Source organism: Podarcis raffonei, chromosome 8 (assembly GCF_027172205.1).
Source record: "Podarcis raffonei isolate rPodRaf1 chromosome 8, rPodRaf1.pri, whole genome shotgun sequence".
In the NCBI taxonomy this organism is placed as follows: Eukaryota; Metazoa; Chordata; class Lepidosauria; order Squamata; family Lacertidae; genus Podarcis; species Podarcis raffonei.
In genome coordinates this window covers 82,914,513-82,929,811 of record NC_070609.1, presented here as the reverse complement: position 1 = coordinate 82,929,811, position 15,299 = coordinate 82,914,513, and the positions used below count along the sequence as shown (strand labels likewise).

The 15,299-nt window shown below is 46.8% G+C and overlaps 1 protein-coding gene across 2 annotated transcripts; it reads left to right on the top strand.

The window, feature by feature from the left end:
- The first annotated feature begins 598 nt into the window (after positions 1-598).
- TRAFD1 (TRAF-type zinc finger domain containing 1) lies at positions 599-15,038 on the top strand. 2 transcript variants are annotated; one of them, XM_053401223.1, is made up of 13 exons: positions 599-700; positions 3,769-3,838; positions 4,443-4,511; positions 5,608-5,743; positions 5,844-5,897; positions 6,815-7,220; positions 7,995-8,252; positions 9,217-9,284; positions 10,653-10,874; positions 10,988-11,120; positions 11,934-12,243; positions 12,833-12,890; positions 14,208-15,038. In XM_053401223.1, exons 3-13 carry the CDS (start codon positions 4,462-4,464, stop codon positions 14,253-14,255), a joined length of 1,743 nt encoding a protein of 580 aa, XP_053257198.1. In that variant the 5' UTR covers positions 599-700; positions 3,769-3,838; positions 4,443-4,461; the 3' UTR covers positions 14,256-15,038. The 2 variants fall into 2 exon arrangements, with proteins under 2 accessions (XP_053257198.1, XP_053257197.1); XM_053401222.1 differs by lacking the exon at positions 599-700 and adding an exon at positions 1,169-1,294.
- The last annotated feature ends 261 nt before the right edge of the window (positions 15,039-15,299 follow it).

Genomic DNA, 15,299 nt, shown 5'->3' with positions numbered 1-15,299 from the left:
GAGTGCCTGGCGTGCTCTGGTCCATGGGGTCATGAAGAGTCAGACACGACTAAATGACTAAACAACAACCAGAACAACGTTATGCATTGTATTAAGAGAGGGGTGTTACCTCTGGTGGGGTACGCATCATGCTCCTTTTGGGGTAGTTTGTCCATTCTGAACTCAGCTCTCACCAGTAGAAGCTGTCAGTATGCTAGTGGTGCAGCAATAAATCTAGCACATTTGCAAAGCTAAGCAGGGTCCGGTATGGTTTCCAATTGGAGGGGAAACTGCCTTTTGAGATTCCTGCATTGCAGGGGGTTGGACTAGATGACCCTCGGGGTCCCTTCCAGGCCAGCTCTTTAATTCTGACTCTATGACAGCATCCACACCCCCGGAAACGGCTTCAACTTGCCTACTAAGCCAAGTGACGCAGCTGATGTTTCACAAACCCTCAGTGAGTCGATTAGGGATTTTCCCTGCATGCGAAGACAGGCTGTGTCTTCTAAAAAAAAAACACATATTAGTCAGCCCAAACGAAAAGCTCGCAAGAGCCTTGTTTGGTCTGAGCAGCGGCCCGTCCAGTCCAGCGTCCTGTTCTTGCAGCGGCCAATCAAGCGCCTGCCGGGAGCAGAACGGGAGTGGGAACGAGAAGAATATCCCGGTCAAGGGCAGAGGCAGCTGGAACCAGGAAGAGGAGCAGATGCTTTCACTTCCCCAGGTAGGAAATCAAGGGGAAGAGGCGCAAACCATCTTCCCAACACGCGGCTGCTCTGCATTCTGCCCTGCTCGAAGAGTGCGATTTGCAAGCCCGCCTGCGAAAGGGCGCCGTTCCGCGGGGAGAGGCGGTAGCTGCGTTCCGGCGCCTCGGGATTCCCCTCCGGGTTCCCCTCCCGCGACACTCCCTGCCGCCGGCCAATCAGGAGTCAGGGCGAGAGGAAAGGGGCACGGCGCGCTGTGACGTCACCCGGCCGGAGCCGAGAGCGGCGACTGAGGGTGGGGAGGGGGAGGAGCAAAGAGAAGAAGAGCTGGGAGGCGGGACACCCGCTTCCCCGCTCCACGCGATTAAACGAGCACCTTTAGGAGCCAATCGGAAGAGGGGTAGGATGAAGCGGGCCCGTTTGGCAAGTCCTCCGGCCAATAAGAGCTCGGAGCAGGCCAACCGGCGAGGCGCCGCCGTCCAATTGCGATTCGGAGGGCGGGTTAGGAAGCGCTGAGGCGGCTTCGGGATCCTGCCTGCGTTTTGTGAGGGAAACGGGTTGAGGCGGAGAAGAAGAAGTGGAAGGAGCGGACGAAGCCCGTGAGGGAAGCATTGGTGGGTATCTGCGTCCCTCGGGGGCTGGAAATGGGGCCCCTCTGAGAGGAAATGTGGGGAGGGGCGCCGGTGTTTGTGCGGTTTTAGGACCCTCTTAATGCTCCGGTTGGGAGTCGCTTCAAACTCCCTTTCAGTTTTGTTCTCTAATGTTTTCACCTGCCACCTGCTATTATACATATTCATATCATTTTAAGAACATGTTTTAATTGTGGGGTGTTTTTTTTTACTGCAACCCCATTATTTTGTTCTTTTCGCAAAGCGGTGTATAAACTTTATGCAATAATTAAAATATTCTGCATTGTTCTATGATGATTTTATTCTATTCATTTATTACATTAATATACCGTCTTTCATAGATATTAATATAAATTCACATACAGTACCGCCCTTCATTATTTGAGGACATCCTTTTGCCTCCCCTCCCCCCTCAAAAAAACCCCAACCACTTTAACACCACTTTCAATTTCCTTGGAGAAAAAGGCGGGTTATAAATACAATAGGTATCTGTAATCACCCTCATCCTTTCTTTAGAGGGGGCTTCGGGTCACCCCCTTTGACCCTCCCAAGGTCTCTCTTCTTTTCCTGCTTAGTGCATGACAGCCTCTCTCTCTCTCCCTTGAAGGCCCAGAACAAGAGGCTGTTTATTGGAGAATCGGTTGGCAAAGCAACTGCACATAGGAAAGCTACAAGCTCCGGCTAAAAAGCAGGTGGAGTCTTTGCTCCAGCCCCTAATAACCGGGGAGAGTGTTTTCGACCCATTACTACAACATAATAAAATTAAAAATACGACCTCTGTATGAGGAGGGAACGCTAGGCTTATGGGGTTGCTGACCCGCCAGAGGCTGCTGAGAGAGCTGCTTGTCCCTAGGTAGGGATCTGGCCCCGGCTCGCCCTCGCCTTAGTTTGACACCCGTGTAGTGTTGCTTTTGTTTGTCTCAGTTATATTCCGCTCAGAGGCAGATATGGTTATGTTCTCTTTATGCTCCGAACAACCCCATGGGGTAGGCTTGGTTGAGAGGAAGTGACTGCTATAAGGCTCTTCTTGGCTGAGGCTGGGATTGTGTATGGGGACTCCTTTTTGGAGAAAGAAAAGAGTTGGGATGCACATGTTGGGAGTGGGGATGTCCACCCACCCTGCTTTCAACTTGGGTGAGTCTAAGGTTGCCTCCCCCAGCCCCAGACTAATCTAGAAGGGGTGATGGGGAGAAGCCCTTTTCTAGGGCAGGGGAGTTTTGATACTACGCTCTGTGTGTGATTTTTCTAAAAAAAAATAAATGTTTCTCATATTTCTCCCCTCACCACACACAAATTGGGTGTGTATTCTTTGTTAAATTTTATTTTAAAGCTTTTTTTCTGTTAGGTACCTGTCGCTGAACAATCCTAAGCATGTTTACTAAGAAGGAAGTCAGAGGGAGTTGCTCTCTAGTAAGCATGTGTAGGATTGCGGCATCAAACTGTGGAAGGCAGCATGCCATATGTTGTTAAAAGATAAGAAAAGATTCTTTCTCCTGTAACTATATAGTATGTGCAAAGCACTCTTAACTGCTGTAAAGTGTTGCTGTAATGAAAAATATTAAGCGTTCATATAGCACTCAGTGTGTTGTACAGCAAGGCAGTAGGCTACAGTATTATTATTACTACTACTACTACTACTTGCCACCAAAGAAACAAACATGTCCAGGTTTCTCACCTCCAACTCTTGTAAGTACAGGGTGGTGATGGTGCCTGTTATGTACTGAGTTGAATAGGATCCAAACTGCAGCAGTCTGATTGGTCCTAGAACAATAGGATCCAAAAGGCAGCAGTCTGATTGGTCCTAGAACAATAGGATTCAGAATGCAGCAGTCTGATTGGTCCTAGAACAATGCAGCAGTATGATTGGTTGGCAGGAACTACCCAATCATGCTCCAGATAGAAGTGAATCCACAACCTGATTGGCTTACAGTAGAATTCCGGAATTAGCCAATCATGTGCAGCCCATTGTGTAAATAATGTATATAAAACAGATACTTTGAGGGGACTTTCATTCCTCCTCACCACTATGAGCTGAATAAAGAGCATGAAATCACTTTGCGACTCTGAGTATATTTCAGTGCCAGATTTCTACCCTGTGACAGCTAGTGGCTAAACAGGAGATGATGTATTTGGGGAGGAAGTTGGGTCTGTGAGAGAGGGTTCACATTTGGTCATCCTCTCTGGCAGAAGAGCTGCATGGGGTGAATATTGATTCCACCCATACATAATGCACACCTACCAAAGATCCTGAGCATATTTAGCCCTTGAGCACACATCCCCTCTCTTTTCACAATGCTTTGAGATACCCATCTCTGAAAGTAGGTATGGGGATTATGGTTCTTGGTGGGTCTGTTGTAGTCTCCTAACTTAAAATATTTGCATTCCCAATAATTTCTTTTAAAATGTGCAGGAAAGTGTCACAAAAGTACATTTTGCTTTCCCCTACCCTTTTCTTTTAGTCACTGAGGATCTGATCAGTTGCCTTCACTCAAGAGTTCTGTACTGCTCTTTTTAGTCAGCTTGTCTCAGGTAAGCTGCCTTAGGGTTTCCTTTCAAATTGGTGTGTTTGAAAATGCATGCTGCTTCTGGAAGTATCTTGTGCTTCACATTTCACAAAAGAGGACAGAGTGCCATATGACACAGGCTCCTCATCCTTCAGCATAAACACAAGGCTAGGCATGGAGGAGGAGACCTAGCTGAGGGGAGAGTGAGAGAATTCCTCATGTACCTCATAGAGTTCTAGAAGGTTCAGTGACAATGGTCCATGCAGGACTGTGTTGAGTCTATGGAAAAGAACGATGGCTTTGTCAATGTTTGTGCTATTTCTAAAAAAAGAAATGTTGCCGCTTTCCTTCCAACTCTGTGTGAAAGCATAAATTGGCAAGCAGTGATGAGACTCACAGCTTGTCTGTGTTTCCTTTAAGCTCGTGGGCTTCAATGAGATGAAATTGGTTTCAGGGCAATTATGCTGTCAAAAGGGCTGTTTGACTGCTGCTTAAACTCTTGGGACAAGAAGGGATCCTGCTGATAAGCACTAGGGGAGCCCTCTGTGAAAGTGATTCTGAGTAGGAAGGGAATGAGTAAGCATGCCTGGGAAACAAAAAGATAGTGCCTATTTTTCTCCCCTCCTTAGTTCCTTGAACAGCAGGGCGATGGCTGCCGTGGTGGAACAGGAAAGTGAAACCCAACTCTGCAACAATTGGTAAGAAAGGAAACTTGTTGGTTTCAGTAACTGCCAACTCTGTGTGTATTCAATTGGGTTGGCTGATTAGCTCTGTTTCAGAACCATTGCTCTAATTTATCATGTTTACTTTACTTGTTTTAGTAAACAAAGCTAAGATCTTGGAAGTTGTCATCCGTGCTTAATATTTATTTGCAATTGGCATCCATTCACTGCTGCTAATGAACATGTGAAATGGAAAATTTTCGGCAGGAAAAATAATTTAAGAATTATTGTGTCCCAATCTGGGGTTGTTGTTTGTTTCTTCTCAACAAGCCACAATTGCTAGCCCATCTTAATCAAATATTCATATTGGTTTATGGATTGTAGCTGGCTAGGGAGAAACAAACTGATCCCTGGTTTGGAAATAACAACAAATCATGGCTTTCTTATTTTCATACTTGCACTAACTGGAGTGATTGTACAGTATGCATACACATGCTGCTCCTTCATGGTAAACCACAAGAAGCCAGAAATCCTGGCTTATGGTTGTGTGAGTGTGGATGGGGGCGGGGGCGGCGGAGAGACTGGTTATGGTGGAGGATGGGATTAGTGCAGCTGACTCAGGAGCTGGTGTGTAATTGTGGCTTTTCTCTCCTTCACTCTCTGGAGATGTGAGCTTTGTCTCCTGAGAGAACATCCCTGCTGGTCCATGGAAGGGGGAATGAATTAAATAGTGCCCAAAAGACTGAGCTGAGGACTGCAAAATCCCTTACTGCCATATGCTCTCTCTGTGGACTGTGGCTGCAGCTTCAGTGCCACGCAGATGGCAATACGAAGTAATACTGGTTGACCTTGCAGGGTTTGCTTGGGTTCGCTTTCTTTTAAAAAATCATTTCTTTTGCGCCTTCCTCACCCAGCAGCTCTACTCCAAATCAGTGTTCTAAACCAGTGTTCCCCAACCTTGGGTCTCCAGCTGTTTTTGGACTACAACTCCCATCATCCCTTGCTAACAAGACCAGTGGTCAGGGATGATGGGAATTGCAGTCCGAAAACAGCTGGAGACCCAAGGTTGGAGAACACTGTTCTAAACCACAAGTCCCTGTTATCTTTTGCACCTTGCCTGTTTTGTTTCCAGCAAAAAAGACATTCCCTTGGCAAACTTCACCATCCATGAGATCCATTGCAGTCGAAACCTAGGGGTATGTCATATCTGCAAGGAGTCTTTCCCAAAATCAGAAATGAGGAGTCACCTGGAGCTGGAGCACACGCAGGTGACAAGCAGCCCCTTTCCCCCTTTATGCAACAGCTTCTCCCTGGTAGGCAGGTTTAATCACATGCTGGTTTGTGTGTCTGCTTGTTTTTCAATCTCAGGTTGTCTGTAAGTGCAGCATGAAGATGGACAGTGGTCTTTTGCAGGAGCATGTGGTTAGTAAGCATATCATTGACTTGTCTTTACCTGATGATGCAGGGAGGGACTAACAAAAACTGCAAGGAGTGGATGATGTGTGCAAGCCTTCAGGCTATTAAGATTTTTTAAAGGCACTTGCACATGGTTCCTTGTGGAGAGCAACAGTCACAAGCAGGGGAGCTTTTCGTAAACAGGAAGAGAGTTGGTGGCATAGTGCAGGATCCAGGCTCTTCCCTACAGAGGAGAGGGGCCCCGAGATGGGCTTCAGGGCTAGCTGCTGGTATAATGGAGCTTCTTAAGTGCCTATTAAGGGCTGCTTCTGTGGGTTGGCATTTTTACCAACCTGCACTATGGCCCCACCTAGTGCTTTTTTTTCTAAAAAAAATGTTTAGGGGTACTCTCATTTTGACTCAAGAAAATCACCATTTTATACCACCAATTGGGAAAAATAAATACAGTAAATGGACAAAAGTACAAAGATTCACAAAATGTTTAGGGGTATGTGTACCCCTGCTGTCCCCCCAGAAAAAAGCGCTGGCCCCACCTAACTCTATATTAAAAATCCATTTCTAAAATGGAGGTTGCAAAGCAGCCATGTGTTGTGGATTGTGTGACTACACTGGTGTGGTGCACCAAAGCCAAGGAGTGAGATTGCAGCTCGCTCTTGGGATTTATTTTGCCATGCGTTCACCCTAATGGTCACTGGCCCCTTGCAAGTCTGATTCAGTGCCCTTGATAAACTGATGCTGGTATTCACAACAGCAAATGCAGCTCCTTTAAACCATCCTAATTGTGCAGGTGAGCTGGCTTCAGGATGTTAAAACTCCATGCTTGTTCCTTCGGCCTGTGCTGGCTGAGGCTGACGGCCAGACAAATGCAAAGAGGTTGCTCAGACGATGACCTTATGCACAATTTCCTTGCTGTCTTACCATAGGCTGCAAAGTGTCCCTTGCGCCCCGTGGCCTGCCAGCACTGTGATATTGAGCTTGCATTCAACAAACTCCAGGACCATGAGGACTACTGTGGTGCTCGAACTGAGCGATGTAGCAGATGCAGCCGCAACATTTTGCTCCGAGATCTGAAGGAGCACCCTGAGGACTGCAAGAGGGAGGCTGAGGAAGCAAGAGTCAGCCAAGCCCGGCCCTGCTTAAACTCCGAACCAGTTTTGCATAGCGTTCAAACAGTCAGGAATGTCCTCCATCAAGACAACTCTGCGCGATCCCTGCCAAGGTTGAGCCGGTTTCCTGAAAGTAGGCTTTATAACTGTCTCTCGGGTGACCAGCTGCCCAGTGAGCGCAGCAGAAGGAACGTTGCTCTGTCGCAGCCGGATCAGAATCAAGGTAATGGCAGCAAATGATCACTTTTAAAAAGAATACTTGGCATTTTACAATGTGCCCCCTACCTCCCTCACACATTAATGTTCAAGAGTGCATTCTCGGTTAATTGAATCTAACCTTTTTGTGCCCCTCTTCCCAGTGGCAAAAACCCTTCCCAAATTTTCATGCTGTGTCCTAAATTTTATCCTCTCTGGGTATGTTTACATGGGCAGTTGGTGGATGGATCTTGGGACTGTTTAAATTCAACCAGCAGTCATTTTATTACTGCTGGAAGATCCTGCTGCTGTTTCCTGGCAGCTAGGAGGGAGAAAAGTTGGCCATGCTGGCAGTTCCGAGGTGTAATGACTTCAACCCTCTGGGGCAGAGAGACTGTTGGGTAGCTTCATCATAGTTCAAGTACACATTCCAGCCAGGGACGACTCCAGGAGAGTGCAGAGGGGATGTGGTGTGTAGGGAGAACCCAGAGGATGAGCTAGGGAGCCTTGGAGGGCTGCATATGTCCCCCAGGCCTAAGGTTCCCCCCCCCCGACTGCTGGCAGCACAATTGGTGTATTGCAGATGCTCAAATCACCTGCCTTCAGGGGGTATTGGCTCTCCTTCTCTGGCTTGCTTTCTTGAAATACAGTTTCCAGCAACCTTTTTGCATGTTCTGAAAAATGTAAGCCCATCTTTGGGTATGTTGTGCTGATCTTCTTTTTACAAATGGAAGGTCAGACAACGATCATGATGATGGTCTACCTTTGTTTCTAACATTTGGTTATATTTTGTCCCATGAAGTCCACCTGGAAAAGATGACAGCCCCCATGCCTTTCGGTGGAGAGCCAGATTGCAACCTGGATTACCTGCTGGCTCTTAGCTTGCAGCAGGAAAACAGCTCTCATGAGCACAGTGGCACACAGATCCGGAGGGATCGCTGGAAAAATATCTGCCCCGCCAGAGCTAAAGCAGCTGAGGACTTCGTTGATGCAGATGACCCTGATATCTTCTCTCAGGGTATGCTGGCACCTGCTAATAATGCTTTAAACTGGCCCAAAGGTAAGTAAACATTTGCTGTTGCTCAGAGTCATTGGTTGAGGTGCTGTGATGTCATGAAATGGTTGCAGGCTGAAACCATTAGGAGAATGTTGTAAAGGCTTTGGCTTCTGTGAGGGGTGCAAAAGTGCTGCCAAGGTTGGAAGGGGAAGACTCGAGGGCAGGAGGGGATCTCTGTTCCAGAAGGGAGAGGCGAGATTGCCTGTGTTTCGTTGGCGTAATTTTGTCTTTTAGTGCTGCTTGTAATATATATTTTTATATAACATTCCCCCCCCCAAAAAAGTATTTGTTGTGTGCTGATGTGGTTGTAAACTGCTCTCAGACTTGTCTTGAAAAGTGGCATGCATATTTATTTATTAAAAATTGATTTTGTAGAGGTGCTGGTAGGACTTCAAGTTGGGATTTTTTTTACCAACTTGCCCAATCTTAAGCATTGTGGAAATTACTGTGTGAGAAATCTCGTGATTTCTGCACAGATAATGAAAATAGGGCCTTAAGTAATGGGGGGCGGGGTGGAGGGTGGAATGAGTGGAGAAGTACTGAGAATCACTTTTTTTCTGGAATGAGATGGAACTTCTTGACCTTGAGCAGAGGGAGCTTGAGTTTGTCGAAGGCTCTTGTGAAATCCCCCAACCTGAAGAATGCTCTGAGTATTCTGATCCCTCCTTCCTTCTTTTTTTACTGAAGTGCCCTGAAGTAAACTTTTTGCATCAGAGAGTTAATTTACTAATGTGGCTAAATGTTTGGGCTGAGGTCTATTCTTGGCTACAGATTTGCTGGCTGACTCAAGGTAACTCATTATCAGCCAGTGGGCTTTATAAAATGGGAGGAAGAGTCATCTGCCTCCTCGGTTGTTTGACAGAGGGTTGTGTTTGTACAGTGCCTTGCATATGAGTGTGACTGATAGAAATTCCAAAGAGGTGGCAGCTAGATGAGTTAGGTAACCTTGTCTTTCCTTGCTTTGCAGGTGAAACACTGCTGCCTTGTGAGTTTTGTGAGAAGCTGTTCCCTGAGGAAGAACTAATCCTTCATCAGGTTTTGTATATATCACATATTTTTTTCATGCTGTTAGAAGGGCGAAATTGGCAGATATTCAGATGGGGCAGGTGGTCCTTTCTTATGGCTTCCCCAGTGCACTGAAGGCAAAGTTGGGTAGTTCATGACAACTGGGCCAAAGCTATAGCTGTCATCTACTATCTGGTTTGGAAAGAGGTTTGTCTATCTGTTCCCCTTGTGTTCAGGTGCCTCTTGTGATAGCATTGGTGCAACAATTCACGAGATGGAGGAGCCAGTTTTTGTCTTGTGTTTGGATACTGTTGGTGGACTGAACCATTCCAAGCTGCCCTGATTTGGACAATTCTGAAGATACTGTTGCTCATTTTGGCACGATGGCTCCTGAGCTTGAGGACCAGATTTTGGTCTATGTTTGGATACCAGCAGTTGTGTCCACCAAGGGTAGTTTTCTGGCTGCAGGGAACATACTGGCAAAGTAGTACCCAGCAGGATTAAACCCTCCTACAGTGTTGTTTAGAGGGTAAAACCTCAGCGCCTAGGATTTGCCAATCGCATGGTCGGCGGTTCGAATCCCTGTGGCGGGGTGAGCTCCTGTCGTTCGGTCCCAGCTCCTGCCCACCTAGCAGTTCAAAAGCACAACTAAGTGCAAGTAGATAAATAGGTACCGCTTTCTAGCGGGAAGGTAAATGGCGTTCCGTGTGCTGCTCTGGTGCCGGTTCGCCGGAGCAGCCTCGTCACGCTGGCCACGTGACCCGGAAGTGTCTTCAGACGGCGCCGGCTCACGGCCTCTAGAGTGAGATGAGTGCACAACCCTACAGTCTGTCAAGACTGGCCCGTACGGACAGGGGTACCTTTACCTTTACTTTACAGTGTTGTTTGGGGAAGAGATGCAGTCTCTCCTTCCTCCTCTCAGCCATATAGGGTTGAAAATGTTGGCGACAATATCGCAAGAGGCGTCCTAACACATAGAGAACAGTCAGACAGACCTCTTTTCAAAATATAAAGTATTGTATTATACTTATAATGACTGTGTTTTTAGTTGACAACTGAAGTGTCTGAATTATCACCTTTAGAGACACTGTCATGAAACAAATCTGAGAATTTCAAAAAAGCATTCTGTGAGGCTTTCTCCCCAAATTATCTAGATTAGTAGATGATGATACAAAATTGAAACAGCAAACTCTTGTTATGATTGGAAGCAAAAGGGGTGTGTATAATCTCATCTTTAAAAGCAGGTATTTCTGATAGTAACTGAAAAGCAGTGTCTGTTCCTGTCCTGTTATAGCTTTGCTGGCTGTGTCTGATATGCTTGCTTGCCTTGTGTCGTGGGGATCTCTAGAAGAAGTAAACTAATGTAAGTCCCCCCCCCTTCCATTTTCTATATAACAGACTGGCTGCAGTCCTGTCAGCGCTTTGGCATCCTTCAGCAAGAGAAGCTCTTTTGTCCCTCAGGCTGACCGTCTTCAGGATCTCTGGGAACAGCTGCAGAGCAGTCAGTCTGCTGGCAGCAGGGAAACCGTTCCTCTGCAGCATGACTCCTCCAGCAGCCTCATGCTCCCTTGTGAATTCTGTGGCGTCCAGCTGGAAGAAGAGATCCTCTTCCATCACCAGGTACAGAGAGCTTGCCTTGAGTTTGTCCCTTGTGGCGGGTGCGCTGCAGGCAAGCCAACTCGCTCCTCCTTTGGGAAGGGCCCCCAAATAACCGGCTTTGTTTATTGATCCAGGACCAGTGTGACCTGCGCCCAGCCACTGCCCCCTCAATAGGAAGAGCCCCATCACAGCAAGGAACTCCGGCTGTGGATAACTTGGAGAGAACAAGCTCGCCAGATCTGCCTAGAAGACGGATCCGGCATCAAGGTATTGTCATTGGCAAGCCAAGCAGGTTCTCAGGTTAAGAGCTCAGGAGAGCAGAGGAGGAGATCCTGCTTTGCTGCCCACAGTAGCACAGTTTTGGAAATGGTGGATGATCCGACTTGTGTTTGCCAAAGGGCATCTGTGCACCTCATTTGCAGAGACTTGCCATTTCATTGCACTGTGGTAGAGTAATATGCAGGTTTGTTTCCATTCCTGCTTATTGTGGCGCTTGGTGTATCTCTACACTTGCAGCCAATGGACATGCAACCCTTTGGATTAAAGCCCAGAGGATTAAATTTTCAAGGAGTTGATCTTGTATAGCGTGGCAGCACTTGCGCTTTGGAACATCCTGCCTAATTGATCTTAGGCAGGTGCCCTCACCATATTGCTTTGGATGCCTGCTAAAAGCATTTATTTCAGCAAGTCTACCCAAACATATGATTTTGTTACGTAGATTTGTTTTAAAAGTTTTACTGATTTTTTAAATCTGTTTTAATTTATTGTTTTGTGTAAGTTTTTCTAAAGCTTTGTGGATTTTATCCCTGTTTTTGTTTTTAATTATGCACCACCTAGATGACTCTTCAATTAAGTACTTTATAATTCTTTCTAAATAAAATTCTCAGTGGCTGGACAGTGTTGCTGTTCATCCTCTTTGAAGGTGAACTGTTTGTTGGCTGTAGTGCCTGGGGCAGTTTTAACATCAACCAGCCTGTGCAGCTAGTTCAGGTCATCTCTTGGGGCCAGATCCAGCCTGCTCCATATCTCTGGCCATTTCTCTCCAGCGCAGTTCCTCACTTTCTTTGTTTCCTGCTTCAGGGGAAATCTCACCTCAGTACCTTGAGGAGTTCAGGCAGCAGAAGCCTCCCTACCCCATCAGAGGGAATCCCTCCCGCAACAACTTGGTGGCTGCCAGACACATTCAGCAGGCCCCTCCCAACAACACAAGAGACGACAATCTTGGGCCTTCAGAACGAAGCAAACCCAAGGAGCTGGGTATTGGCGGTGGTCGTGGAAGAGTGCTGAGTGACCATGCAGCTGCCCCCCTCCCCGCCAGGCGCTGTCCCTTCACTGTCTCTCCTAGTGGCTATGTGCCCAGCTTCCCTGTCACAGTTCCAGCACGGCCCAGGTAGATGCTGGTTGCTTGAGGAAGGGGCTGTTTATCTTGTTATCAAGCTACAAATCTGTTTCTTGCCTGTAAGTTAATGGCAGAACCAAATTCTCTGTAGTACAGAACTTCCTGGTGTGAATCTCCTCCCATTGGCAGGACCATGTGGACGTAGTGGTGTCTGAGTCCTTCCTGTTCCTCACTAACTGGTCTTGAGGGGAGCTGTGCTCTAACTTCTGTGCAGCATCCTGGGCTTCCTCTAAAAATACTTTGTGGGGGCTTTTGCTCAGGTGGTTTTTGACTGGAGGCAGTAGCAGATCCTCTGTTGAAGAGGATGCTGGTTCTTATTAAAGACTTTCTTGTTACACTCTGCACTTCATTGATGTGCTGCTCTTGACCATTAATTCAAGGACTGTTTGGTAGATTTGTAGTTTTGCTTTGTTACAAAATCCTAAAACAAAGCTTGAACTACTCTGGGAGGGTTGAGTCCTGAAAGTCACGTTAGAAACCTTTTAATAAAGTTGCTTAATAATGTTGAAGTGAAGGAAGTTTTAGATTCCAATGGCAAATGTTGCCTTACCTCTTTCTCTCTCCCCCCTTGCTCCCACAGCTTGAGAAGAGAAGGTGTCAGGAGTCCTGCTAGCCCTTCCCGTTACAACAACACCAAGGTAAGAACTGTGGCGGGCTCCAGTTCTCTCTTCAGGCTCATGGTTCTCTGCGAGTTCAAATAATCAAAACTCCTGCGCTGACGCACATACATTTTTAGGGCTGTCACCCCAACCCCAAATAAATCATAGGTTGCATTCCTAAGGTGGAAGCAAAAACCAGAGGTACTTCAACTGCCTCATCCCAAAGGCCCCTGTTGGCCTCTCATCAACAGGGCAGAAAATTGTTGCCATTTCCCTCCCATTGATAATTATGGGAGGGAAATCAGAGGGAGAGATGGAGGCTGGCTCCTGAGCGGCTCTAAATCTCTGCCAGGGTTGGGAGTGTGTTGGGCTATTGAGTTAGCTTTGGAGCCAAGCTCTTCCCTAGTTGTCCTTCTCCTTGGTCCTATCTGCATCAGTTCTGAGACCAGTTAGGGGTTTCTATAGGGGCTGAGAGGAGAGAGTCAACATCAGTGAGGAAGATCCAACATATCCTACGGGCTGTATCATTGCAGTCCTAGTTGATCAAATTAGTTAAAACCAATTGCTTGTTTCTACATAAATGCACATACAGTGGTACCTCGGGTTACATACGCTTCAGGTTACAGATTCCACTAACCCAGAAATAGTACCTCAGGTTAAGAACTTTGCTTCAGGATGAGAACAGAAATCGTGCTCCGGCGGGGCAGCTAAAGTGGCTAAAGTGGTACTTCAGGTTAAGAACAGTTTCAGGTTAAGAACGGACCTCCGGAATGAATTAAGTACTTAACCCGAGGTACCACTGTACAAGTAGGACAGGAAAAAGCATACTTTGTTTCAGAGGTTATATTTTTGAATGCTGTGTGCCATTTTAGAGGCATTCCTTGCTGTGTGAATGTGAAGAGTGCCCCTCTCAAGCAAAAAGGAATGAAAGCGCCCTTTTAGTGTGTTAAAGCTTTTTCTATCAAAGTCTGCAGCCACATATTCTGCCTCTGAAGTCTTGAAGGGGGCACTGAAGCTATCTATCTTGTCTTTCAGTCATCTGGCTTCTGTGGTCTTTCCAACACTGGACCCATGCACTCAATCATACCTTTGCAACTATGAGGCTCAAACTTGCTCATTTTAAAAACGCAAGTTGAGATCTGTGCCATCGTACCTTACTTTCTGTATGATTTTTCTTGGACTCCCATAGAACCAGGACATGACTGTGCATGTGCTTTGAAGTTTGAGCTGTAGTTCTGACAAGGCAATGCTACAGAACTTCTGAATGGGGAGAAAAATTCTAGTTGCAGATTGCTCTGTCTCCTCCTTGCTGCCCAGATACTGCCCTCCTTCAATTCCTGCCATTCTCTTTCGCAGGTGAAACCGTGGCAAGCTGAATCGGACTACCCGGACAAAGAGCAATAGGGAAAGGGCCTTCCCAGGGCAAGTGGGTTTGCCTTTGCTTCTGTCCCCTCATAAGGTCTGGCTGCAGTAGGGCTGGTTTCAGTGTGACACTGATTTAGCAGCGGGGGGTGGGGGAGAGGGATAGGGAGGTGGGTGATCATAACCACAGCTGCAGGCCAGAGAAGTGGTGGCAGGAACCCTTCTCTCCTGATTTAGGGCTGCTTTTTAAAAATGTGCAATGTCCTTGTGCTCTGAGGTAAGGGCCAGGGTGTGTGTCTGTAGGGGGGGGGGGTCAGATTCAAATGTGTCCTATAGTCAAAACAACTGAGCTGAGAGTCTTGTAGAAGTTCTGCTTAAAATGCTCAGCCTTGAGGTGTTGTCCGTGTGCAGCGCCGTTAATGACACACGGGGTTGTGTGTTTTAGACTTGTGGCTGGCCTAGCAGCTACCAGGCAAGGCCTTGTGAGGGAGCCTGGGTTGGTTGCTGCTTTGGCTTAAGCTCAACTGATTGGGCTTCTTAACCTGTACTTTTGGTGCTCTAAGTGCACTTGGCAATCTATTTCCCCAGTCAGGAGTGTGTAACCAAATGGGAGGAAAAAGAAGCACAGGGAAAAGCCATAACATTTCATTATTCTGCCACTCGTGTGTATATAGCCTATCTTTAATACCAGAAGTGCCCAGTTTCATTTCTGTAAAAACAACAACAACAAAACCAAGACAGGCTTCTGTTCATTCTCTTTATGCTGATTATTCTGCTATACTGGAGACTGTCTCAAATTTCTTGTAATAAACTTTGTATCTCGTCGTTCTTGCGTCCTGTGCGGTAGCAGAGTTTTTGTCATCCTCCACCTGTTTTAACTGTGCTTCAAAATATACTGAATAGATTGAGATTTGAACTCAAAACCAATCCCCCCCCCAAGGTACCATTTTGTTAGATGACACATATGAAAATATAAACCAGAGGAGCAGTTTCTCAAACTGCAGCAGTCCCTGCTGTGTCCTCATGTGACCCACTGCTCCATCACTTGCCGTCCAAAGGGGCGTATGGTCTCTGCCCGAGTTACTT